Consider the following 27,869-nt stretch of genomic DNA (forward strand, 5'->3'; position numbering starts at 1 on the left):
ATTTTAAAAACAGAGGATTAGTCAGGACCATCTCTGTAGGGTGTGCAACTGTGCTTATCTGCATCTTATAGAATGGAGATCTAGATAAACATGTGTGTGTTTCAGTCTTTCAAGTGATATAGGATAGGAAGGTAGCCACAATGGTAAGAAGAAAGAGACCTGTGCATGTTTTGGTGTTTGAAGATACCAAAAACCTGGTTCTGGTTAACTTCATTCATTTGCCAATTTATTTCTGCAGGCACATACACCTCTGCTCCAGAAGGCGGAAGCAATCAGCATCAAGCAGCATCATGGGAATGGCATGGCAGGGGAAATAAAGGCACAAATGGTTCAAGAAAACTTGAAAACTTGAAAATAAAAACCACGGAGCAACTTGATATAAGCAGATAGGGAATCAAGATTAATTCCCAAGATTAAGTTTAGGAAATTTCACTCTGTGATGGTGTCGTCCTGGAATGAACTCTGTTATCTTTTCCTCTATGCAACAGCTTCCATTAGACTTTTTTTTTTTTTTTTTGCTGTGTGTGGCCTCATAGATGTACTAGGTGCCAAAACACTGGACTTCACATTTGGACCTACCCAAATGTACTGGACTCCACCTCTGACTCTCTTTTTGACTGGCTGTAGAATATAGCGTGGCGTTCTAGATGTTGCTGGGCTCCAATTCCCATCAAACTTGGTCACTCTTTCTAATGGTGAAATGTGATGGGTCCAATAGTTCATCCACATCTGGATGGCTGAAGATCGCTCTTCCGTCAGTTGGAGGCTTCTCTTGATTCTTGACTCCAGGGATTACACATCAAAACTTCCTTTCTTTTCAAGTTTACTGCACAAGGTTGAGAACTGGTTTGAAGGCTGGAAAAGGATAAAAGGCATTTGAAAGGTTCAGCCCAGACTATTTGTAAAACTACATCTCTGTATACCAACCGGCTCAAACATTGTGATCTGCGGAGTACCTACCTCCATCTCAAGCATGGCTGATGGGAACGAGAGAGGGGGCCTTCTCCATGGTCGCTCTCCACCTCTGGAATTGCCTCCCAAAAGAACTAAAAACTGCTCCCTCTCTCCTCACCTTTAAAAAGTCGCTAAAAACCCACTTTTGCTCTCTGGTGTACATCTCGAGATTAGTACATCTCGACAAACATCATTATCTAGATATGTCAAATCTTTATGCCTTGTCTGGAATTGACTTTAACCTGATGGTTTGTCTGCTATTAAGTTCAAGTTAGGCTGTTTTATATCGTTTGATGTATTTGATTTAATTTGTTTATATATTTTCTCGTTGGCATTGAATGTTTGCCATATATGTTGGAAACTGCCCTGAGTCCTTTCAGTGGGATAGGGTGGTCTACAAATAAAGTGTTGTTGTTGTTGTTGTTGTTGTTGTTGTTGTTGTTGTTGTTGTTGTTGTTGTTGTTGTTGTTGTTGAAAGTGGCTTGCAATTGCTAACATCTTATTTAATGCTTCGGGACTGGAAAGTGGTCAATGAAGTATTGCTTCTTTGTCTTACATCATGCCAACTGGAAAATATATCTCAAACATCCTATTCAATAAGCAACAACAAACCTGGTTGTAAGTATGAAGTTAGCCACTTTTTCGTTGGCAGATTATAGTTGTGTACCTATATTTCTTTAAGTCGATTATAAACAACAGCTGGGCACAAAGGCAGCTCTACCATTAGGGAGGGTGAAGTGGATATATCAGGCAACAGATGTTGGTATTGGGGTGAAAGTGGTAGCAAGGTGCTGGAAGAACGGGTTCTGTGTGCTATGAACTGAGCCACCCTTCGCTATGTGTGGTCCTTAGGTATGCTACAAGATTTGTCTCATCACCGTTGCTGAAGTCAGACTCATTTGCCTGCTCAGGCTGTATTCACAATGCAGACTTATAGTCATTGACACCACATTAACTGCCATGGGACACTGATATAGTACAATAGTAAAACACACTTAAAAACCAGGTATGCACAGGAGGTCCTGGAAACTAACCCCAACAGATACCAAAGACCCACTGTACTCCTGTTTTTGCTTGCAAGGATATTGTATATTCCAGATACGAGTTATTGCAGATGGATAGTTGCTTAATTAGATAGCAATTAAAGACTTAACAAATCCTGCAGAAGATTCATCTTTGCTCTCTCTTGCTTCCTCAACTTCTGCAGGAACCCAACTGCCACTTAAGTTTAGCTTTTGGCTTAAATACCTATGGCCTAAAGCAAGGGAGCAAAGGTGGCTTCTTGCTTCATCTGCTTCTTCAGAAACCCAACTGCCACTTAAGTTCAGCTTTTGGCTTAAATACCCATGGCCTGAAGCAAGGGAGCAAAGGTGGCTTCTTGCTTCCTCAGCTTCTGCAGGTATACATAATTGCTTTCTGGAAAATATAGAAAGGAATGCTGAGCTGATGTTTGGTTGGATAAACTCACAGTTTAGAAAAGTTACTTGTTGGATTGCGCTGCTGTTGCCCAAAAATTAAGTTTACAAATCTCTGCTCAAACTTCAAAATTCAATTTTAAGAACTCTACTGGCTTCTCCCCTAATATAACCAGTTTCCATTTCCAAGCCCTTGGGAGCCAGTGGCCAAATTGTTCCCGCCTCCCCAAGGTAAACGATACACTGTCTCTCTTCATTGCCATGAGCCTGCTTGAATCCTATTGAGTGCAGACTACCGGGGGAACCAAACACACAAGACTCTTTGTCTTGGTACATCAGGCCTGACCTACATTCCTACTGGAGTGCTCTCGGTTTCTACAGCACAACGGGCTGAGAATCCAGAGGGGAAGCAAAATTAAACAGCATAACCGGAGAGCAAAGCCACACATCTTGGGCTGAAACAGGACTGTGAGGTGTGAATGGGGGGAGGCAAGGATTTCAGGTTTGACTTCTTCCCCCCAAATGGGCTACATTCTTCTCTTCTGTTGGATTTCAATTTCCATTGAAATCAGCCGAAGTGCCAGCACTGGGCAGAAGCTCAATTGGAGCTCTATTGCTGGCTAGGAGTGGATCCTGTCTAGGGTCATCTGGACAACAGCCCTGGATTCGGCACAAATGTAAATCTGGCTGGATTGCTTGGTGAAGGTGCTCTCTTGAGCTTGATCTACACTGCCCTGTGTCCCAAGATCTGATCTCAGATTATCTTCTTATCCCAGATTTTCTGCTTTGAACTGGATTATATGAGTCTACACTGTCAGATAATCTGGGATAAGATAATCTGAGGTCAGATCTTGGGACATAGGGCAGTGTAGATCCAGCCTTTGTCTTGATACAATGTGTATAATCTGGGCTTACAAAAATGTTTTTTTGATTATATCTAATTGCAGGAATATTTATATAAAAATAACACAGCCCAACCCAATTTTTTTTCTTGGTTTCTTGGTTTTTAGGCCTGTTCCTGGGGTTATTTGAGGTTCTGGTTCAGAAAGCTGCATTAGATAGGCTACATCTGCTCTGTTTAATATGGTTATCATGATTTTCCATGGGTGAGTAGATGAAGACTAGTATATTCTGTATGTTCTGTATCTCAAAAACTAGCAACGATAGGGGAAAACTGGTGCCATTTTTGAAATCAGCAGTTCAGATATACCCAGAAACAAGTCTAACATTTGAGGCACAAAATATGTCTTGTCCAGTGTAATGCATTTCTGCTGAAACACTGCAAAACAGTTGTTTAGATGATCATTTTGGAGTTGCCTCCCTGATAGTGTCATCCAGGACAGACTGCACCCTCTGCACCTCCCTTGTGACACCACTGCCTCATTGTGAAAGATCAGCCTTTGAAACCACACAACCTTTGTGGCTGTCCCTTTATCTATATAGATTCTTATGCATTAAAACTGCATGCTTCTCTTGCCCATTCCAATCAGATGCAAACTCCAGCAAATAAATCATGGTTTATGAGAATCAACAGTAAACACATCTGTTCCAGTTGTTCCTCCTGCTGTCTCTTGTGAAATATGTTTTGCAGATTTTTGGAGGCATGAATAAAAACCCAAGCTGGTTATCACAACTTACACAGCCCAACCCCAAAAAATGTTTTTGTGTGTCTTGTTTTTTAGGCCTGTTCCTTTGGAAGAGAATTGCACGAGTACAGTGGACCCTTGGTATCTGATGGAGTTTGGCTAGGGACCCCAGTATATACATGGAATAGTAAATTGGCATCCCTTATACATTTTTTTTGGCAAAATCAAGTTTAGCTTTTTTGGATTCATTCTCATATTTTCAAGCTGTGGATAGTTTTATCTATAGATACAGAATTTGTGGGTATAGAGTGCTGCTGACTTCTAATTCCACTAATGCTATAATCCACTCATCCTGTTAGGCTATATTTTAACTACGCTGAAAAAAATAATATAAAACTTAAAATTCATGCATACTTTATTGCATAAAAATGAATCTCTTTTTTTCTATGGTTACTGGGTTAACCCACTACCTGCCTTGATTGAAGAGACAAATGTTGCTGATACAGTTTGTTGCTCACTAGCACAAAGCAAAGAAAGGGTGGAAAGGGAGTATAAGGAGGGTGGGTAGGTGAAACCATGGAGATAAAATTCATTGATAAAGGGGTCATGCTATACTCCCAAGCTCTGCCAAGCTGGAGCTGAATTTGTCCAGTTCTACCCATGAACTAAACGGGGAACTCTGCTAATGCCTAACGAATCAGTGTGACAAAGGGTAAGTTAAATTATGCAAGCTTTGAAGCACATGGATAAAGTTCATTTTTTCATTCCTCTTTTCACAAAGTTAGGAATCAGTCATTGAGTGCAATTTGCTGGACGTAGATTCAGGACAGACAAGAGAAAAAAGTTCTTCCCTGGTTGCTGGTGGCAAGGAAGAAGGACTGGTGCAGAAAAAGGAATTTCAATAGCTACATAGAATCATAGAATTGGAAGAGACCTCATGGGCCATCCAGTCCAACCCCCTGCTATGCAAGAAAAGCACAATTAAAGCACCCTCGATAGATGGCCATCCAGCCTCTGGTTAAAAGCCTCCAAAGAAGGAGCCTCCGCCACACTCTGGGGCAGAGAGTTCCACTGCTGAACAGCTCTCACACTTAGGAAGTTCTTCCTAATGTTCAGGTGGAATCTCCTTTCCTGTAATTTGAAGCCATTGTTCCGCGTCCTAGTCTCCAGGGCAACAGAAAACATGCTTGCTCCCTCCTCCCTATGACTTCCCCTCACATATTTATAAATGGCCCTCATCATGTCTCTTCTCAGCCTTCTCTTCTGCAGGCTAAACTTGCCCAACTCGTTAAGCTGCTCTTCATAGAACTTGTTCTCCAGACCCTTGATCAATTTAGTCGCCCTCCTTTGGACATATTCCAGCTTGTCAACATCTATTTATACCTAGGAGTTAAAGTCCCAGGAGTCAATCCTCTTTTGTCTTAGGTCACTTTATTCTTTAAACAACACAACATTGATTTTTTTTAAAATCACTATGCCCTTTTGGATTAATTGTCATTGGCTTAAATACTAACCAGCCAACTTGTCAAGACACAAGTAGGTCTCCATTATTCTCATCCTGCTCTACCATTGACCAAGTGTAGACTTATTTAAAGCATTGCATTCAACTGCAGTATATGAGTCTAGATTGCCCATATAATGTAGTTTCAAATTACAAAGAATTCAACAACAGCTAGTGTGTCATGAACTCCCAGTTAATAAACCTCCACCCTCAAGACCATTACATCAATGAATACTTCTGGCTATATAGTGATCAGCAGTAGAGAAATGCTATTATCTGCATAAGTAAAGTTAAAGGTTTTCCCCTGACATTAAGTCCAGTCGTGTCCATCTCTGGGGGTTGGTGCTCATCTCCATCTCTAAGCCAAAGAGCTGGCGTTGTTCATAGACACCTCCAAGGTCATGTGGCCGGCATTACTGCATGGAGCACTGTTACCTTCCCGCCGGAATGGTACCTATTGATCTACTCACATTTGCATGTTTTCGAACTGCTAGGTTGGCAGAAGCTGGGGCCAATAGCGGGAGCTCACTCCGCTCCCTGGATTTAAACCGCTGACTTTTTGCATACTCTGAACTAAATGAGCTAGCACTCTCTCTCTCTGACATGCAGGGAGTTAGGCCAGGATCACATTTTGGGAACAAATACCCCAAAGCAGAGGGTTGTTGCAAGCAGGGACAGGTTAATCTCTGCCGAATTGCACTTGCTCTCTCCAGCTTCCTCAGTCATCATATTTCCAAGAGGGGAAAATCATGGTAGTAGCAAAGAGTGGTAAGTCTGGTTCTGGTATTCGAATGTCATCATTGTGTTCTACTTTTACTATTGTAATATCCTTTAATTCAGTTGTTACCAGACTATTGTGCAGCTGAGCCCCTTCCATACCGCTGTATAAAATCTACATTGAACTGGATTATATGGCAGTGTGGACTCCGATAATTCAGGTCAAACCAGATATTGTGGGTTATGTGCCTTGATATTCTGGGTTATATGGCTGTGTTGAAGGCCTCTGAGTTCACAATTTCCCAGAAAAATCCAAAGGGAGAGTCCAGTGTGCAATTCCTGAACCCCAAATGTTGCCCATCACAACAGATAGACCCAGAGATCAACTAGTCAACAATTAACAAGTAGGCTGTTTCACTTTCTCACCAGAAAGGTTTGGTTTGTTTGTAACCCTGGAGATTTCAATGAAGGTTTATTCTTCTGAATATTTTCATCACGAAGATAGACAGAATCAAATTCATAGTTTATTATGTACTTTCTTGTAGAGGGCTTCACGTTGTCATAGTGTTGTTATGTGCCTTCAAGTTGTTTCCAACCTATTACAATCCCAGTTGGACCCTACTGCAGGGTTTTCTATTATGATTTGTTCAAAATAGGTTTGCCATTGCTTTCCTTTGAGGCTGATATAGTGTGAATTGCACAAGTTACTCAGCGTGTTTCATGGCTGAGCAGGGATTTGAACCCAGATCACCAAAGCCCTAGTCCCATGTGAAAACCACTGACTCCACAGTGTGTTTCTAATGCCTCCAAGGGAGACTTTTTTGTGAAATAAGAAAGTTAACTGGATCAGTGAGTCAGCTGTAATAATGTGGTGGAAAGAACTGTGTGCTTGTTCGCTGAATGGGAGAAGAGCAGGAGTATTATGGTACATAAAATGAAGGAATTTACTGTGAACAAACCAAATAATTTTGCTTGCCAACAATACAGTTTCATTTAAATTAAATTACATAAAATTAGGCCAACTTTTTTAATAAGGAAGAATTGGCACTCAGCACAAAATGTGTCTATGATTAATACAGAGACGAATACTGGTATGCCATTTTCTTGAGAAATCTTGAGCAATAGGAATGTGTCATCTTTAGAAAAGTGACCTGGTGGGTGCGGGGATAAGGCACTCAGCTGTGTAACCCCCAATGATCTTTTTGATACAAAAGATCTCATTTTCTGTAAAAGACCTACCAAAAAATCATAACAAAAGATAACACCCAGGGCACTGAAATCATCGCACTCCAATGTCAGCAACGAAGCACGATGTAAAGTAGCACAATAAAAGTATCCTGTGAGTAGAATCACAGGGGAAAAAAGGAACAATAATTTCAGGGCCCTTCCACACAACCATATAACCAGGATAACAGGGCAGAATAACCCGCAATATCGGCTTTGAACTGGAATATCTGAGTTCACACTGACATATATCCCAGTTCAAAGCAGATAATGTGGGATTTTATTCAGCTGTGCGGAAGAAGCCTCAGATGAGGTAGCTTTGATGGAACAGCAATCCCAAAAGACCCCCAATCAAGAAATATTTCAAAAATCTAATCTCAGAAGTGAACGTGTCTCAAATGAAACTTCTGATAAATCTGATTCGGTTCCAAATTTTCACTACTTTTAAAAAACAATACTGCCAGGTTTCAGTGCAGTATGATTTCATATAATGCCATTCCAATGTAAAGTATGAAGTCATAAAGCAAACTGTGTTATGTGTGAAATGTTGCAAGGAAAAGCAGTTGGGAGACACCAGGCAGCAAAGAGCGAGGCAGCATTCAAGTGTGATCTCCTGCCAGTGAAAGTTTAGAGACTGGTAGCCAAGGATTTCCTCAAATCAGCCTGCAGGGACAGAGGGGTGGGAAGGGTGAGAATTTTCCTCTTGGTTGGTTGTTGCTCTTTGCTTCTTGTCTTCCACACAGAAGGAGTTGGACAGAGCCCTCAAAAAGCAGCGTGCCTGCTGCTGCCAAGGCATTTGACTCCAGATCCTAGCCATGCTGGACCTGTATACAATTGCGCTGGGGCTGCTGATTCTTTTGCCCCTCCTGGGAAACATTTTCTTCCCTTACCTTTGGCTGGACCTGGTCTACTTCTGTACCATAGTGAAAAGTGGATACAAACTCCTACAGTGTCTTCGGCGGACTCCTCCTGTTACCCTCCTGGATGCTTTCTTGGAGAAAGTCAAGAAACATCCCGAGAAGCCACTGATTCTCTTTGGAGATGAGGTCTATACCTACCAAGACATTGACAAGCGCAGCAATCAGGTGGCCAGAGTGTTACAGGGCCATGTGGGGCTGAAAGAATATCAAACGATGGCTGTTTTCCTGAAGAATGTTCCTGCCTATCTCTGGGTCTGGATGGGCTTGGAGAAAATTAGCTGTACCATGGCGTGTATCAATTACAACATCCGATCAAAGTCCCTGTTACACGTGCTCAGCTCCTGCGATGCCAAAGTGCTATTGACCACTCCAGGTGAGCTACACTGTGTGCTTATATCCAAATGGGGATCAGAGATGTGTTTACGTTTTGTTCTCTTTGGTCATTGTCTTATTCCCCCCATAACTTTCTCAAAAGTTTTGGATAAATATAACCTCTCCTGCATTTAATTTGAAAAACTATTTGAAAACTGCTGTAAATGCAGGAAACAGAGCGAGGAGAATCTGTGTCAAAAGTCATATAGATACCACTCAATATCTAGCTGTTAGTTTGAATTTCTCTTAGCAATACAGCTTCTAGAGCCAGGAAAGCTAGTTTTCTGCAAAACTAATTGGTCAAGAGACCTGGGTGTGTAATTTGAAAGAAATATATATGGTTGACTGTATTCTGGAAGCAATGGGTGTTGTATAGGTCTGGTTCTCATGCTTTGAAGGATGCATCTACACTGGAGAATTAATACAGTTTGACGTCACTTTAACAGTCATGGCTGGATGCTATAGAATCATAGGAATTGTAGTTTTACAAGGTCTTTAGTTCTCGCAATCATTGTTGGCGCCTCACCAAACTACAAATCCCAGGATTCCATACATTGACCCTTGATGATTAAAGTGATATCAAACTTCATAAATTATCCAGTGTAGATACACCCAAAGACATGAATGGATCTTAAATTAGGAGCAGGTACAGTTTTTAAAGGCCGTTACTGCTGGTCTGGCTTCTTACGTAGTGCAAGTAAACCTACAGGTGTGCAGGTTTTCCACGTACAGTTACTACTTTCCCTTCATTTCCATTATTTGTTTCATTAGTGTTTTCTTACATGTCTGTCTGTTTTAATACTTGCATCTGGCTTTCTTATTTTATATTATTTTTACAAGAAGTTCATGTTAACTACTACTGTATGTGGCGTTCTGCCCTCTGCAGGATGTCTGGAGAATGACTCATAGATATCCTTACAAGGGATATGTATTAGGCTTGTGCAGTCCAGGTAAACCTTGATCTGTTTCGTGTCCCGGTTTCGGTGGAGGCCTTGATCCATTTTTTTGGGAGCCTTCTGAAATTGGGAGGGGATATCTGTTTTTGCTCTGGGGTGCCGAAAGATCAGCCCATTATGTGGGGGCTTCCCAGGCTCCCCTTCCCGTCCCTTTAGGCATTTAAGCTCTACTTTAGAGGGAAGGCACTCAGCTGCAGGCAGGCTCATGCTTTAAGGAGGCTTTTTGCCCATTTCTTACTCTAGAGGAGGTGCCTGGCTGCAGACAGGCGCATGTGCTTTCTGGGCCTACAAGCCACACATACTTTTCAAGGCAAGGAAGCAAGTTTACTCCAGAGGAGGCGCTCGGCTGCAGATAGGCACACACACTTTTTGGGCCTGCATGCCACACATGCACTCTTTCCAAGGCAAGGAGGCTGCTCACAAAAAGCAGGAGAAGCACCAGGATCGGCTCCCACTTGCTTTTGTGTCAAGCTGATTTTTGTACCAGGACTGGGCTTCCTATTACGTGCTCCTAAAGGTGCCGAAGGTTTTGGCATCATTTTTCAAAAGGCTGTGACTTCTAACAAGGTCATGCCTTTCCAAAGATCATAAAATCTCCAAAAAGTTATGGAGATTTCCATTTTCCAAAATAGAGACGATCTTTCTGGGCATTACTACGTTCTCTCCAGTGTGACTTTATGGTCAACTTTCTGTAGAAGCATACCATATAATTGCACTTGGGGACCTAGGAAATGCCTAGAGAATACATATTTTGTCATGTGAAGGTAAATTAAACTGTGAATTATAGATCTTGTGGCTACAGAAGGGTGTGTGTGGAGGAAGTCATACTGTACTCCTCCCTCCAGAATGGCAATGTGTTTTATATAGATTTATTTTAAAAATCAATTGTTGATCATTTTGAAAACCAAATACAGATGTTGACAATTGCTTGCGAATTTCTGAATGGATCAGAAAATTATGTATGTTAACATAAATATAAAAATTATTATTTATTATTATGTTTATTTATACCCCACTTTTTCTCTCCACAAGGAGATTCAAAGTGGCTTACATTAAAAGCATTTTAATCTACAATCTACAAATGTACAAACTTTAAAACAGAATTAAACATCAATAGTATTGTAAAAAAAATCATGGTTAAAATCCATAAAAACATATTCAAAGTTACAAAATATAAAAGGTTAACAGCTTTTCTTGACTTGGACTTTTATGTCAGCATTAGAGGAAAGAGGACATTTCTGCTGGGCTGGTGAACAAAAGGAAACCCATCCTCACTGAATCAATAGCATTCTTTATTCATGGAAAGAAAGGAAAGCTGAACCAAATGAGTGCCAAAACAAATGCTGTTCCAGATTTTGTTGCCTCTATATAACTTTTGTCAATGGCGGTGCATTGAAAGCTATTATTTATAATCAGATTACATCATTTTTAATTGTGGAATTTTGGGGTAGACCATTGTTTGCCAGGAGTCCCAAACATGCAAGTTAGAAAGCAAGGTCTGACCAAAGATCTTTCTTTACTCTTTGCCAGATTTTCGAGAAGTCATTGAGGATGTCCTGCCTATTCTAAAGAATGAAGGTGTGCAAGTCTTCTATCTGAGTGATGCCTCCCCAACTCCTGGTGTGGAAGCTTTGCTGGGACGGATGAAATCCAGTTCAACTGACCCAATGCCTGTCTCTTCCAGAGCCAATATAACCCCTAATTCTATATCCCTGTATATTTTTACTTCTGGGACCACAGGTGAGTCGAACTTTGTCTACATTTACCTGAGAAACCTAGGCAGAAGTACAAGGCCGCTCACAACATCCTTATACCAAGAAGAGGGCGAGACACGAGGTGGCTGAGAGTGCTCCAGAGGGCTCTCAGCTGCTGTGTGCCTTCCTCCCCGTCCTTTCTGCATAAGGATGAGGTGGACCACCACTTCCTTATGCCAAGGGGACAGGAAAAATGAGGAGGGCCTGAGGTAGGTGCCCGGGGGCTACATCTGATCCCCGGGCTTTACTTTGCCCATGCCTGCCATAGAATCATACTGCAAGATTAACAAATACTTAGATAAGTATTCTCTTTAGGAAGCTGTAGTTCATTCATCGCAACTCTGACAGAAGGTGGCAATAGAGGCATAGTGGATGACCTAGAGATTCCTACATTAATCCACAAATAATCAAATCTGTAAAAATCAAACCTACAAACATAGAAGGCTAATTGTGCTACTTCTTGCTTGAGGCAATATTTGTCATTGTTAGATGAGCCCTTTCTCTTTCTCCGTCTTTCTCTAGGACTACCGAAAGCTGCTCCCATCACCCAGAGAAAGCTACTCATTGCGGCTGGCATGTTCGGTGTATGTGGGGTGAAGCCTCAGGATATCATCTATACCCCACTCCCACTTTACCACTCGGCTGCATTGCTTATTGGAGTAGGAGGATGCTTGGAGGTTGGTATGTATAGAAGGGTTGAATACATAAGGGTTGAAACCCACTTCTACCTGTGTGTCTATTTGAAGAACTAGGTAGATGTGAGCAGTTTGAGAGATATTTTTGGTGAATTGACATCAAAGTGTAATGATTGTTTGGGAGAAGATTCATGCCCAGCTCTCTAGACTTTCATCATCTGAACCCTGAGATTTAAATAGGATGAATTCACAGCGTTTTTCTGTGTAAGTGTTCTGTATACAAAGTATTAATCATGAAAAATCCTGAATTCCTCTTCCACCTTATGTAGTAGTAGTAGTAGTAGTAATAATAATAATAATAATAATAATAATAATAATAATAATAATATGTTACAGAATCAATCTCCCTTATCTGAAATGCTTTGGATTTTGATTCCACACCCCTGATATTGGAATACTTGTATTTGCATATACTAAGTGAACGAGGAATAAGGGAAAGGGGGTTAGTCACACATCCAGCACCTGTCTTCCCTCTCCTCAAGGACCCCCTGTTCTACTACTATCAGACATCCAATGGGTGAAAGGGAGACAACTTCGCTTACACTAGGCTTGTGCAAAAAGCAGACATCCCAAATACTTCCATGGCTGTCAACACATGTTTCATCACCTTAGACGGAAGGGAGAGTAAAACCTGCCCCTGCCTCCCACAAATCCTTTTCATTCTTCTGGATACAGACGGTAGTCACTGGGGTCATTCTGTATTTGTCCTCATGATGAATTTGTAGGAATCGCACCCTGCTGCAAACTACCATTGGTGGGTACTGGAAGTGTGACTAGCCCCCTTTCCCCAAAGGCAGAAGTTGTTGACGCCAAAAAGTTTCAGTTCTTTTAGTATTTCTGTTTTCCAGATTAAGGAGAATCAATCTTATCTGCTTTTCCCTATTGATAGAGATGGTGAGCAACAACAGATGACGTAACATCAATTAAAATGATAAATAAAACCACTATATATTAAAATGTTGATATTATGGCTGACAGAGTTTCTATGAACTTTGTTTTTTTCTTACATCAGACTTTTTGTTGTTCCACAAGATTCATAATAACCTACTCCTTACCACCTTTCTTATTACTGTATATGCATGTATGTGACTAAGTTTCTGTGGGATCACTACTTGTGTAAGTGTGTGTTAAGAGAAAAACACCTGGTTAATTACAACTCATGGTTGAGTAATTGGAACAATCAGGGCTAACAGGCTTGAGCCACTCCCTGAATGGGGTATATCTGGAAAATGTTTGCAATGTCTTTTGGGGGACTTACTGAATGCTTGCTGAGAGCCTACTATGAAGATGCATGAATTTAATGCAAGAGACTTTATGTGAGTTTTGTTGCTGGAAGTTTTATTATGATTTTTGACTCTGCTACTTAAGAGTAAATTTTTGATTTTCTCTTCCATTTTCGTGGCTTGTTTTTCTTTTGCTCATTGTGGATACAACAACAGACTGGATAAGTCTGGACAGGACTGCACGCAGTTTGTTTTTCAACAAACCCGTAACATTTCTCTCTCTCTCTCTCTCTCTCTCTCTCGCTCTCTCTCTCTCTCTTTGGATTTCCTAAGGAGCTACACTTGTCTTGAGGTCAAAGTTCTCCGCTTCCCAGTTCTGGGATGACTGCAGGCGATATCATGTCACCGTGATCCAATATGTAGGAGAAATGATGCGGTACCTGTGTAACTCACCAAAGGTAACTGGGAGAAACCACATATGTTGGGTAAAAGGAGGCAAAATTGCTGTTGAGTCTAGAATATGAGCTGGAATAATTGCAATTTTCTTGGTATAAAAATATTTAGAATAACAATTCCTACCTATGGTTCATGTGGAGCCCCAGTGGCGCAGTGGGTTAAACTGCTGAACTTGCTGGCCGAAAGTTCTGTGTTTTGAATCTGGGGAGTGGGGTGAGCTCCTGTTGTTAGCCCCAGCTTCTACCAACTTAGCAGTTCAAAAACATGCAAATGTGATTAGATTAATAGGTACTGCTCTGGCATGAAGGTAACGGTGCTCCATGCAGCCATACCGGTCACATGACTTAGGAGTTGTTTACGGACAACACCGGCTCTTTGGCTTAGAAATGGAGATGAGCACCAACCCCCGGACTCGGACTTGACTAGACTTAATGCCAGGGGGAAAGCTTTGCCTTTACCATCAATTGGCTTTGATCTTCTGTGTTTCCCAAGAATCAGTAAATGCCAATGGTCCATTCTCTAGAGTCTCTAGTTGAAAGTTAATCTGTGAATTACTGCCATTTGATTCCATATTGGGTAGAATGAAGGTTTGTCCACAACAGTCAAACCTGCAAATGTGGAGGGCTGACTATAAGAACCTTGTAGGAAAATCTAGCTGGGATCTTTTCAAGTCAGGATGAAAGAAAGCAATTTATAAAAGATCCCAGCTCAACCATTTAGAGTTGAGACACAGCACAGGCAAACAGCTGCTAATAGCACATCTGTATTACCACAATGATTGCCTTGACTAATTGCCTTGCAGAGGGACAATGACCGTGACCACAGTGTACAGAGAGCCATAGGCAATGGCATGCGGACAGAGGTCTGGAAGGAATTCCTCCGTCGATTTGGATTCCTGCAAATCTATGAGTTCTATGGAGCGACTGAGGGGAATTTTGGGTTCATTAACTACACTGGGAAAGTCGGAGCTGTGGGAAGAATTCACTTCCTTCAAAAGGTAATGAAGTGGAAGATGATTCATGATTGGAGATGTGATTGGTTAGGAGGAATCCTGCTGTTATCTGCACTCCGTGAACAAAGATCCTGCTAATATTGGCGTTTGAGTGTATACATCGATAAGAGACTTGAGAGGAATCTTCTGAAGATTGTATAGAAAGTTTGTGGTGGCATTAATGTGGAATTATGAAGTTACTTTTCCTGCTTCAAGGATATGCTGTAATTCCTATACCAGAATAACAAACACACAGGTCATGTGAGTCGTTCATAAAATACATTCTGCTGCTTGCACAGGAACTTCTGCCTTTGGACTGACATTTCCATTTCATGTTTGTTCCATTTCAGAAAATGACAATGTTTGAAATTGTTAAATACGATGTTGACCAGGATGAGCCAGTAAGAAACGAGAAAGGGCATTGCATCCCAGTAGCTGCAGGTATGTTTGTAAAATCAACATGCACGTATAGATTGGAGTTATATAAAGATAGTATTATTTTTAGATGCCTTTTTCCTCTTTACAAATGATTCTGTACATTAAATACAAATTCATTATTTTAATGACAGCCCCTATGGAAAAAGATGGAAAGCCGTAAGAGGATGCTAAATGGTTTGTACCAGGACTATACATATTCATACACACACACACATACCTTAGTGGCTCAGGTAAAATCATTCTGATTGGTCTGAGGAATATTACAACCTCATTTTGCTTAAGTAACCTGAATACTGAATAGTGAGGAGGAAACAGCTTTTTTTCTGCTGTCCAGAGACTAGGATATGGAACAATGGATTCAAACTACAGGAAAAGAGATTCCACCTCAACATTAGGAAGAGTTTGTTCAACTATGGAATACACTGCCTTGGAGTGTGGTAAAATGACTTTCTTTGGAGGTGTTTAAATAGAGGTTGGCTAGCTATCTGTGAAGAGTGATTTAATGTTATATTCCTGTATGGCAGGGGGCTGGATTGGATAGCCATTGTGGTGTCTTCAACACTATGATTCTTTAGCTTATTCCTCTGGTTCTTTTTTACTCTGCAGGCGAAACAGGCTTACTAGTGTGCAAGATCACTGAGGTCGCCCCGTTTTCAGGCTATGCAGGAGACCGCAAGAAGACAGAGAAGAAGATTCTTCGGGATGTCCTAAGAAAGGGAGACAGCTTTTTTAATAGTGGTGACCTTCTGATGCAAGACCATGAAGGTTTTATATATTTCCAGGACCGAGTGGGAGACACTTTCCGGTAAGCAACAGAACACATCTACGGCATGGGTAGAACTGGCTCCTTTGCCTTTATTTACTGTGGTTGGGGACGCAGAATCCCTGCAGAAATGGAAAGAAATTTTTTAAAAAGCTACTTTTTAAACCTGGGGTAATACCTCTCTAAGAGGTATTCTAATGGAGATTGACCATAGACTCATGCTGCAGGAACTATAGGTGTATAGTGATGTGTTGGCTTTAGGAATCTTTAGGTTTTCCAGGACAGAATTATGGTCAGCTCCATTCTGATAGACCTAGAAATTCTGAAAGAGACTGTATTAATCAGATCTGTGAATAATTAAATATGTACAGTTCAAACATGCAAATGTGGGTGGCTATCCGCATTTCTGTACAGTTCTCCAATGCACAAGGGTTTCTTGGGCAAAGAAAGAATAAAAACCAATTACAACAAAACAAGAAGAAAAACTAAAGAAAACATATTCAATACAGTTTAAAAATTTCCAAAATAAGCCTAGAATGCAGTTTTGAAACAATTAAACATTACTTTCAAACTGAATGACATCACCTTAAAAAAAGGGATGTTGTGTTGGTGGCTGATGTACCATTGGTTATGCTTGAGAATTGCTCTAAGCAATGTACACAGCAATATGTGTACGTCAGTCTACTTGTGTCCAAATGGACTGATATTCATGCACCTGTGTTTATGGTCCCATCTACACAGACATTATAATCCATCTTGAAGCTGGCTTGAGGCTGTGATGTCTACAAAATGTTCACCTCCAATGCAACCTCCAACAAGCATCCAGCCAGAAACTGTACTTTAAAAAACCTCACTGAAAAGCCCAAAACCTGCCACAAAATTTGCTATAGCCAATCACTGTATGGCTGCTGTAAAACAGGAATTAGAGATCAACATGTGGAATACACATGAGGGCAAGGCTAGTGCTGGAACATTTGGATAAAAGAACCAGATACATAGCTCATCTGGAAGGTAAACAAACTCCTTCCCCCTGGAAAGGAAGTTGATATTTTCCTTTCTTGCTTTGCCTTAAATTGTTGTAATGTAGATCCTTATCAGATAAGGTGATTCTTTGCACTGCATCTTGTCGGATGAGATAGGGAGAAAAAAATATTTCTTTCAATTGGTTAATCTGCAATCTGTGAATTTGTGTGGACTCCACTCCAGCTTCAAGCTGGTTTCCAGGGTGCCTATGTAGGATTTTTGTATTTACTGCCTATGTAGAAAAACGAATCTGTTTTTCAACATCCTGAATTAGATTAAATTGCTGTGTGGAAGCACGTTGTCTACATATATACACATGCAGAATATGCGCACCACCCAGGCAGGTGATGATGTGAATTGGCAAACAAAAAGCAAACCTTTGAGTAGAATCTCCCATGACTTCTCCCCTGAGTAAGGTGTTATTATTAGCATAAAAGACACAATATTAACAACTCCTCTCTCATTGCAGCTGGAAAGGGGAGAATGTTGCTACTACAGAGGTTGAGAGGACCTTGGCTGCATTGGACTTCATTGAGGAAGCCAATGTATATGGGGTGCCAGTGCCAGGTGGGTCTCAAATGCAGTTATTTTTATCACATCTTCGTGATGCCCTATTTAATGTCCAAATGTATGTCATGGGAAAGCTGTGACATCAGTACCTGATATCATAGTTAGGAATTTTTATTCCAAGTATTTTTATTATTATTCCAAGAACATTATTATTCACGCTGTTAAAGATACTGATGTACTATTGTTTTTGGAACACTGATCCTTTGGTGCATTTATAAGTTACGATTCAAAATGACCTTCTCCCACTCGGTTCTGTACAAAGTAGACTGCTTTCTTTAATGCAGGGCTAGACAAATGCTGGCAGTCTGGGGAAGCATTTATAACATTTTTAAGGAAATAGAAAAATGGGAAGGCAAACTGTTTTGACACGAAGTGCCCCTGAACTGGCTCTGTTTTCCCACCATGGGGTTTCAGCTATTTGTCTCGTAATTCACATTTAGTTCCCCACAGGATAAAGGTGCAGTGTGTAGGAAAAAAAGGGAGGAGGGAACCATCCCTTCCTCTTGTAGAAGAAGCAACCTTTAGAGATTTTTCACATTTTTTTGTGTGTAATATGTAATCCCATTATTATTATTATTTTTAAAAACAACAACTCTGCTTTGTTTCAGGGCATGAAGGAAAGACTGGAATGGCAGCAGTACGGCTGAAAGATGGGCTCTCCTTCGATGGAAAAAAGCTGTATGCACATGCCAAGGATTACATGCCAAACTATGCCATACCTCGTTTTGTGCGTCTCAGGGTGAGCATAAGAAAAACATCCAGAATAACACAAAAATTTGAGGGAGATCACACTGCAGATGGAATGATTAAATTAAGAAACACAGAGACCAGAGTTTGCAGGACTTGAGCTCATAGAGAAATCTTGGAGGTTTCTTATTCATAGAGATGTCATAAGCAGAGCCGCCCCAAGGTAATTTTGGGGGGTAGGCGAACCAAATCTTTGTGCCCCCCTGAATTTGCCCCCTCCCCCCCCCCGCGCACAAACCAATACCTGAGAGCTGGGGCGGCGGGGACCATCGCTCGCCAAATGGCCGAACGAGGTAGGCCAGGCTCCAGGAAGGCCTAGCTCTTCTAGGGAGACCTTGCGAGGTCTTGCGAAGTCTCGTCAGGTCTCCAGAGAAGAGCTTGGCCTTCCTTGTTCTGCCGTTTGGCGAGCGATGGTCCCCACCGCCGGGGACCATCGCTCGCCAAACGGCTGAACGAGGAAGGCAAGGCTCTTCTCGGGAGACTTCGCAAGGTCTCCCTAGAAAAGCTAGGCCTTCCTGGAGCCCGGCCCTCCTCGTTCGGCCATTTGGTGAGCGATGGTCACTGGCGGCGGCACCTGGATAAACACCGGTGCTAAATTTACACGGGGGTAAATTTACACGCCCCCCTTGATGTGCGCCCAATGCGATGGCTTCATCCGCTTCCACGTTGGACTAGCCCTGGTCATAAGTCGAAACTGACAGGAGGAACAATAAACGCAAATAAGGGTAATTAAGGAGGATGTGCCAGTACAATGCCTTTATGGCTCTGATTATAGGCTTCCAGATGGACTCACAGACCAGCAGGCCTCCAATATAAGCCAACAATCAAAAGATTCAGCCATGGTTCTCCTGCAGGTTTTAGTGTTTGCAACCGGACACAATGAAAATCACCAAAGAATTAGGCAGGGAGTTCTTCCAATGTTCAGAGCCAAGTCTCATTCCTCTATTCTACTATATAATGTGACTAAATGATGTAGTCTAATTTGGGCTCCATGGGTTATTTTTTTTGCAGGAAGCCCTGGAGATCACTGAAACATTCAAACAACGCAAAGTTCAATTGGTGAAGGAAGGGTTCGACCCAGCCATCATCAATGACCCTTTATACTTCTTAGATGACTCGGAAAAATGTTACGTGCCCATGACTCAGGAGATCTTCAGCTCCATCACAAAGAAGAAACTGAAGTTGTGAAAGATCTTCCACAGGAAAACCAGGAGGAGGTGTAACTGGGAGACTCTTGACCTCTACCTGGGAAAGTGGAAGCTGCCAAACCAGATGATCAAAATCTGCCAACCCGGGGAACATGTTCTGATGTGTGACAAACCTGTGTGCATGAATGGCAGCTGGTGGTTCTCACGATTGGGATGATGAATGTGCTCTACATTTTACTATGAACTCTAAAGGAGTTATCTGGCGCCTTATTTGCAGAACATGGATAGCTCATTTTAAAGTTCAAACTAAAACTCAGGGCAGATTTATCATCTTGTTGGCTGCCTCTCACTACTGGTGTATGTGTGCATGTCTGTGAAATAATCCCTTTGCTTTTTCCTGATGTGTCCACATGGGTTGTTGGTTCTGCATTGTATATATTGGAAACTCTGTAGAAGATGCAGTGAGAAGGGTCTGGTGCTCTTCACTGTCTGGAATGCTTTTCCTTCCTGTGATTCACATGTGTGTGCTGCACCAACTGATACAAATATAATCATAGGCCAAGTGTGCGACAGCAGATACTTATGGGGAAGTTCGATTTTGCCTACAGGAAGAAGATATCTTTCTCCATTGCCACATTCATATTTATTGTGGAGACCCACCTCTGTAACAGATAGAACCATTCTTTTAAATATGGTCACTGAATCTTAGGTGAAGTCACTCTCTGCCTCAGAAGACACAGCAAGATGTAATTCCCCTTAAATCAGTTTCTAGTTTACCTTACCCTAGGAAAAAAAATCACTCTATATTCTAGAAGCTTTTATCTAGTCAGATTACCTACACAGGTAAAATATCAGAAGACCTAGAATAATGCTTAATTTGAGTAAGGACTTCATCACATGCAATAAAATCAGCTTTTCTATACATTTAAGAAACGGCTAGTGATAGAGCCCATCACATAACGCTAGCTTGTACCATGAGTTCCAGGTATTTTGCCGTTTCAAAAGTGGGGTTTTTTTCCTATGCTTCCTAAGTTAATTGGCAATCGACTTCTTTTTTAATTCCCTGCATAAAGTAACGGTAAAGGTTTTCCCCTGACATTAAGTCTAGTTATGTCAGACTTTGAGGGTTGATCCTCATCTCCATTTTTAAGTCGAAGAGAGGCTTCCAAGGTCACGTGGCTAGCATGACTGCATGGAGCGCCATTAGCTTCCCGCCGGAGCAGTACCTATTGATCTACTCACATTTGCATTTCTTCGCACTGCTAGGTTGGCAGAAGCTGGGGCTAAACAGTGGGAGCTCACCCTGCTCCCTGGATTTGAGCTACTGACCTTTCAGTCAGTAAGTTCAGCAGCTGAGCGGCTTAATCCGCTGCGCCACCGGGAGCTCCCAATTCCCTGCATAGAGACACATAAAAGCATGAAATTTAACGTGCGATGGGAATTCCCCATTGTCTCCATAAAATTCCCCAAAGAATAATATAGAAGACATCACATTTCGTTATCTCTTGTTAAAAAGTACTTCCATGAGAAGAAACACAGAAAAGAAAACAGGGCAGGAGACAGTGGGAGGATAATGTGCCCCATGTGATGGGAAGGCAAACAGATAACGTGATGGTGGTAGGAAAATCATTTGTTTAATTTCCAAATGGGGTGTTGCAAAGCTTAACGGAAAAACATCGATCCTCAACGCTTTACTTATTGCGTGGGATGAAGTCGTAAGATTCCTCACTTCATGCTCCCAGACTCAAATTCAATCAACACATAGATCGGATGGTCACCTATATCACCTAGTTGTCTTTCTTTTGGGTTTGGTGTTTGTATGCATGCATTTGTGGGTTGATATTTCACCCTCCTCTTTTATAGATTTCACTTTATACATGTATGTGGGACATATGGCAGGCATCAAACTGTGAAAGATGCTAAAGTAAGTCTTAGTAGATGAGTTTAGGAAGAGGAAGCAGAAGATCTGAGCAAGATGTTTCACTTGGGGTGGTGATGTGATGTGAAGGAGTATAAATAGGACTGCCTTGAGATGCCGCTATGGAGCAGAAGCAAAAGGTTGCCAGTAATATATTTTTCCATATATATCTAGCAAGGAAATAAATTTGGTGCCCATGAAGGGAAACCATAGTGGCAGTATGAGAAGGGAGGGAGGAGCACTGCACCACTAGAGCTTGCCATTAATTTTTAAATCCTGTCCTCTTCCAAAACGTGAAATTTGTAAAATGATTGATTGTTGTGTAAGATGAGAGAGGACAATGTATTCCAAACCTGGCCATTTTGTTTTCAAAGAGCATCACAGCACAATTCCACCTGTTTGCCTGAAATAATGTGCTCATTGTTTATGTTTATGTGAATTAGCAGAATAGAAAAAAAATCAATAAAATTAAAATGTTGGAAAAATCATGAAATGCTGTGGATGGCAGAAACTGGATTTCTTAATTGTTACAATTGATGTCATGCAGCACTAACCAATAGCTGGTACTTGGTACGTTTCTACAATTTTCTTAGATGTTTCAAAATGTAATGGGATGTTCAATTTGGGATTGCTAGAGGCTACTGGGATTTGAAGACCAGTAATATTCGGAGAACCAATTGATACTGAAATAAAGCATGTAGGGAGCATTCATATTACAGTATTGCTTCCGTATCCATGGGGAATATGTTCCTGGACTTACTATGGAAACATGAAACTACCGATAATAGCAACCTGTGTTGAAATGAATGACTATTGGTGGACACTTACTAGAGAATTGCTCTGGAGGACTTGGCAGATGTCTAGAGAGTACACTCTAGGGTTTTCAGTGTCCCCCAGCACAACTCTAGCCTGCTGTTGGCAGACACATATCATAGAACTGTACTGGATGAACTAGAAAACGCCGCTTTAGTATTTCTAGTCCTTAACTTTCTCTGGTAGAATGTCTCTTTTTAGGACTTGATGAAGATAGATGGCAATTCATTCTCTTTGTAAGAACTCTTCATCAGTGGAAGAGATGGCCTCAGAAGGTGGTGGTTCTTTTTGTTTGGAGGTCTTTAAACAGAGATTGGGTGGTTATCTTTCAGGAGGGCTTTAGTTGTGTACAGTACTGTGCTGGCCCTAGGTATTTTTCAAGTGTAGGTGAACAGAATTTTGACGCCCCCCCAAGCAATCACTGAAAAATAAAAGCGTTGGATAAGCGAAAATGTTGGATAATAAGGAGGGATTAAGGAAACGCCTATTAAATATCAAATTACATTAAGATTTTACAAATTAAGCACCAAAACATCATGTTTTACAACAAATCAACAGAAAAAGCAGTCTCGACTGCGCCCCCGTATGTTTTGTGCCCCAAGCGACCGCTTAATTCGCCTCATTGTTGGACCGGCTCTGGTACAGTACAACCCACTTCACTCGTTCAGGGATGATCCCCATCTGAAATCTGGAGGAACTGTTGACACTGATAAAGGGTTGTACCTAGTTGTCTCATTGTAAGACATTCCTGTTGCATGTCAAAGAAGGTACTATGGGTAGGACTGGTAGGGAGCAAAGAACACAGTACTGATTAGATAAATCAAAGTAACTTGACTGGGATCCAAGTGTGTTATCAAATCAGTCTTCGGGAAGCGAGAGGAGGTGAATGAATTCCATCTGATCCACACTTGCTCTTTTGCTTTTGCCTTCCATGCAAGAGGACAGAGCTTACAGCAAGCAATTGAAGGCTTCTGGTTCACTTTCTCAGAGTCAGCAATAATTATTACCAACATTATAAAGTTAAATAGTAAGGGAGGGGAAGGGGGGTGGGGAGAATGCCACATACTGATACCTGTCAGCTCTATATGGGGCATTTTTTCTAACCCCAGTTGAGGAAGTTAGTGACCCTACTTTGGTACCATCTTAATTCTGGTAACACCTTCATGAATGGCCATTGTTAATCCAGGACACGAGAGAAGCCTCCCAGCACAATGGTAACACATCCGGGAGTCCCCTGAACAATGTCTCTGTAGATGGCCAATTCTCTCACACCAGAAGCGATAAGCAGTATGTCCTCAAGTTGCTTCTGACGTGATAAAAAACCCTATTAATCCCATTTTATAGTTAATGGACTGAAGCTGATAAATATTAACTTTCTGAAGACCACTTGGCCTCGTGTATAAAATGATTGAATAGACACAAAAACAATGAAAAATTTCTCAAGTATATACAAAAAAAGGTTATTGTTGTAAGGCAAATAACTGACAGGTTGCTATGTTGCTTCTGCTGAAAACTGCCAGTGGCATCTATTTGTCTTATTAGGATGGCTGCTGATGAGAAGCTTGATTGCCCAACCAAAACTAGGATGCGTGTGGTTTCATCGGGCACATCTTCACTGCAGAGTGAATGCCATTTGATACCACTTTAATTGATATGGCTCAAAGCAATGGAACCATGGAAGTTATAGTTTTACAAGATCTTTAGCCTTCTCTGCCAGAGTGCTGGTTCATCAGCAAACTACAACTTCACAGGGTTCTATAACACTGAGCCATGGCAGTTAAAGGATGTCAAACTGTATTACTTCTACAGTATAGATGCACTCATAGTAGCTTGACCATTTTAACATGTATTTAACAACTGCATGTGATATCTCCCATAAAGCCATACTCTATGAACAGGCCCTATATCAGTGGTTCTCAACTCGGGGTCCCCAGCTGGTAAACTGGCTGGGATTTCTGGGAGTTGAAGGCCAAAAACAGTGGCGTTGTTCATAGACACCCCCAAGGTCATGTGGCCTGCATGACTACATGGAGCTCTATTACCTCCCCGCTGGAGCGGTACCTATTGATCTACTCACATTTTCATGCTTTTGAACTGCTAGGTTGGCAGAATAGGGGCTAATAGTGGGAGCTCACTCTATTCCCCGGATTCGAACCGCCGACCTTTTGCATACTCTGAACTAAATGAACTAGCGTGCACTCTCTCAGACATGCAGGGAGTTAGGCCAGGATCGCATTTTGGGAACAAACACACCCCAAAGCAGAGGGTTGTTGCAAGCAGGGACAGGTTAATCTGTTCTGTTGCATCCAAAAGGAGAGTTTGCTGAGTAAGCTGGGCTGGAAAAAAAGAAGCAATTGTACTTGGCAGGAGAGATAAAGGAAGAAGGTGCAGTTAGCCACGGGCAGCAAAGAGCAGTACAAAACAAAGTGCAATACAAGAAACACAGGCAAACATGTCAAGAAATGTGTGGTTGTGTTATTTTTGGTGAAGGAGGGAACTCGGTATTCTGGGGCCTCTGATATCCATTAGGGTTTGGGTTCCAGGACCTCCCTGTGGACAGCAAAATCTGTGGATGTTCAAACCTCATTATATACAAAGGAATAGTAAAATGGTATCGATATAAAATGGCAAACTTGCTTTCATATCTCCTCTGGAAGTTATCATTATTTTGTGCTTAGAAATTTTTCAAATTCCTAGAGAGGATACATGCAACAAAACTCTTAAGGCAGTGGGTCTCGACCTGTGAGTCGCCAGATGTTTTGGCCTTCAACTCCCAGAAATTCTTACAGCTGGTAAACTGGCTGGGATTTCTGGGAGTTGTAGACCAAAATGCCCGGGGACTCACAGGTTGAGAACTTCTGCTCTAAGATATATTAGTACTGGAGGTGAGATAATGGCATTCAATCATATCCAGTTGATAGATCGCAGTTACCCAGTGTGTTTCATGGCTGAGCAAAAGACCAAGAAGAAATGGAGCCAATCAAGAAATATCTCAAAAATCCAGTCTCAGAAGTGAAGATGTCTCAAATGAGACTTCTGATAAATCTGATTCTGTTCCAAATTTTCACTACTTTTAAAAAACAATACTGCCAGGTTTCAGTGCAGTATCTCTCTATATAAAGGGGTAATGGACTTTCTACCTAGAAACAACAAAACCACACAACCCAAACACACGAAACTTGGCAACACAACCCAAAATCCTTGCCCCAAGGTTCGTACAATAAAATGACACATCATGAATGGAAACTTGCCCCCAAAACCCCCAAAAAATTAAAAGTAAGTTTATGTTGGTTAAAATTGTTCTTCATTTTAAGTATTATATTGGTTTTTTTTTTACAGTTTTTGTGCACTACAAAAAGGATATGTGCAGCGTGCAAAGGAATTCATTTTTTCAAACTATAGTCTGGGCCCCCAACAGTCTGAGGGCCCATAAACTGTCCCTCTGCTTAAAAAGTTCAAGGGCTCCTGGCATACACCCTCTGTGTTCATTAGGTGGAACAAAACTTCTAAGGGCTGTGGCGCAGGCTGGTTAGCAGTCAGTTGCAACAAACCACTCTGACCAAGAGGTCATGAGTTCAAGGCCAGCACGGTGCCTGCGTCTGTCTCTGTCTCTGTTGTATGTTAAGGCATTGAATGTTTGCCTTATATGTGTAATGTGATCCGCCCTGAGTCCCCTTCAGGGTGAGAAGGTCAGAATATAAATACTGTAAATAAATAAAACTGAGAAAAAATTATGTGCACCTAAGTCAACCTGGATTCCGCGTGAGGCCCTCGCACGCTCCACCCCCGCTCCACAACCGCCACTCGTGCACAAGCCATTCCCCGCCGTGCCAGCCATCTTGCCCACCATCCCCACAACACAGTGCGAGGAAACAGAGAGAGCAGAAACAGCGTTGACATCCTGTACGGGGCTTACCGTTTCCCCCCGCATTTCTTCAGCCTTCTTTCCAAACCAACATGAGTTTGGAAGGCGGAGGAAAGGAAAGACCGCCCAGGAAGACAACAAGGGAGGCAAAATCAGCAGTTTCACCTCACAGGACTCCACAGCAGAGCTTGCTGTATGTCCTCACACGACACTAAAACAGTACGGTGGCCTCCAAATAGCGGGTGGAGACATCCTCAGGGGGTGGGGCAGAAGGAAGGAGCCGGGACAACAAGATAGCCTGACAAACTGCCACTGCAAAGGGGGCGGATGGCTGTATGACAGAAAAAAAAGGTGTGCGCCACAAAATTGCGCTGACAGACACAGCGCAAGAGTAAGGTGGCCAGCACATCGTGGAACTGAGGAACCTTGGGGGGGGGGGGAGGGAAAGGAAGGGGCCAGGACAGCAAGGGGCCCTGAAAAACTCTGCTGCATCCTACTCTTGGATGGGAGGGAAGGGAGCGAAGAGGCCAAACTGCTGTATCACATAAAATAAAATGGCGGAGGGCACAAAATGGGGCCAACAGCCACACCGACAGAGTCAAGTGGCCTCCAAAAAGTGCTTCGGAGGATCCTCGGGGGTGGGGGGTGGGGGTGGGAGGGAAGGGCCCAGGAGAGCAGGGGAGGCTGACAAACTCTCACACATCCTAAACTTGGACGGGAGGGAAGGGAGCGAAGGGTTTTGAGGCGAGGAGGGGAAATTGGAAGGTCTCTTTCGAGGGCAGAAAATAATTGAGTGGAAATGGGGGCCAATGGACAGGGAAGGGGAAAAGGGGGAGTTTGGGGTGAGGAGACAATAATCATAATAATAATAACATGGGGCCAATGGACAGGGGAAGGGGAATGGGGGAGGTTCGGGGTGAGGAGACAATAATAACAACAACAATAAGAATAATATGGGGCCAATGCAGAGGGGAATGAGAAATCTTTGGGGTGAACAGGAAAGAATAATAACAAGAATAACAATACTACTACTACTACTACTACTACTACTACTACTACTACTATCCTGTTTCCCCTAAAATAAGACATCCCCAGAAAAGACCTAGTAGAGGTTTTGCTGAATTGCTAAATATAAGACATCCCCCGAAAGTAAGACCTAGCAAAGTTTTTGTTTGGAAGCATGCCCAACGAACAGAACACCAGAACATGCAGGATTGGTAAATGTACGTACCATAGGGTGTTGTACATGGAAATATTGGTAGTAACAAGAAATTCTTGATAGGATTCTTGTCTGGTTATGCTGCTTTGTGATAACAACTACTGTACAGTATATAATAAATGTTCATTTTTTTGTTCAACAATAAATGTGAATTCTTCTTCATGGAAAAATAAGACGTCCCCTGAAAATAAGACCTAGCGCATCTTTGGGAGCAAAAATTAATATAAGACACTGTCTTATTTTCGGGGAAACACAGTACTAATAATAATAAGGAACTAATGGGGGGTCCTTGGGGTGACCACAAAATACTACTACTACTACTACTACTACTACTACTACTACTACTACTACTACTACTAATAATAATAATAATAATAAAAAAACACTAATAACAGAGGGTCCTCACAGCAAAGGGTAATAGGGCTACTCTCAAACCAAGCAAATAATATATTGGGGGGGGGGGGGATGCCTAAACTCCCTTGAACAGTTCAATAAAATGCCCATTGAACTGGATTATACGGCAGTCTGGACTCAGATAACCCAGCTCAAACCAGATAGTGTGATTTACCTACCACGAGATTCTAGGGTCCCTTCCGCAGAA

The 27,869-nt window shown here is 41.9% G+C and overlaps 1 protein-coding gene and 1 long non-coding RNA gene across 2 annotated transcripts; one reads left to right on the forward strand and one right to left on the reverse strand.

Moving 5' to 3' along the window:
- Positions 1 to 209: 209 nt before the first annotated feature.
- On the reverse strand, positions 210 to 26,426 carry LOC134300023 (uncharacterized). Its single transcript, XR_010007283.1, has 2 exons — positions 26,101 to 26,426; positions 210 to 855 (listed from the first exon to the last, which is right to left on the reverse strand). It is a non-coding gene; the product is annotated as an uncharacterized LOC134300023 (long non-coding RNA).
- Positions 4,357 to 21,864, forward strand: LOC100564801 (long-chain fatty acid transport protein 2). Its single transcript, XM_062984626.1, has 10 exons — positions 4,357 to 8,690; positions 11,176 to 11,385; positions 11,922 to 12,080; positions 13,651 to 13,775; positions 14,576 to 14,770; positions 15,115 to 15,205; positions 15,809 to 16,007; positions 17,458 to 17,555; positions 18,167 to 18,297; positions 19,317 to 21,864. Exons 1-10 carry the CDS (start codon positions 8,213 to 8,215, stop codon positions 19,491 to 19,493), a joined length of 1,863 nt encoding a protein of 620 aa, XP_062840696.1. The 5' UTR covers positions 4,357 to 8,212; the 3' UTR covers positions 19,494 to 21,864.
- Positions 26,427 to 27,869: the final 1,443 nt, after the last annotated feature.

The sequence above is a fragment of the Anolis carolinensis genome, chromosome 6 (genome assembly GCF_035594765.1).
Source record: "Anolis carolinensis isolate JA03-04 chromosome 6, rAnoCar3.1.pri, whole genome shotgun sequence".
Taxonomy (NCBI): domain Eukaryota; kingdom Metazoa; phylum Chordata; class Lepidosauria; order Squamata; family Dactyloidae; genus Anolis; species Anolis carolinensis.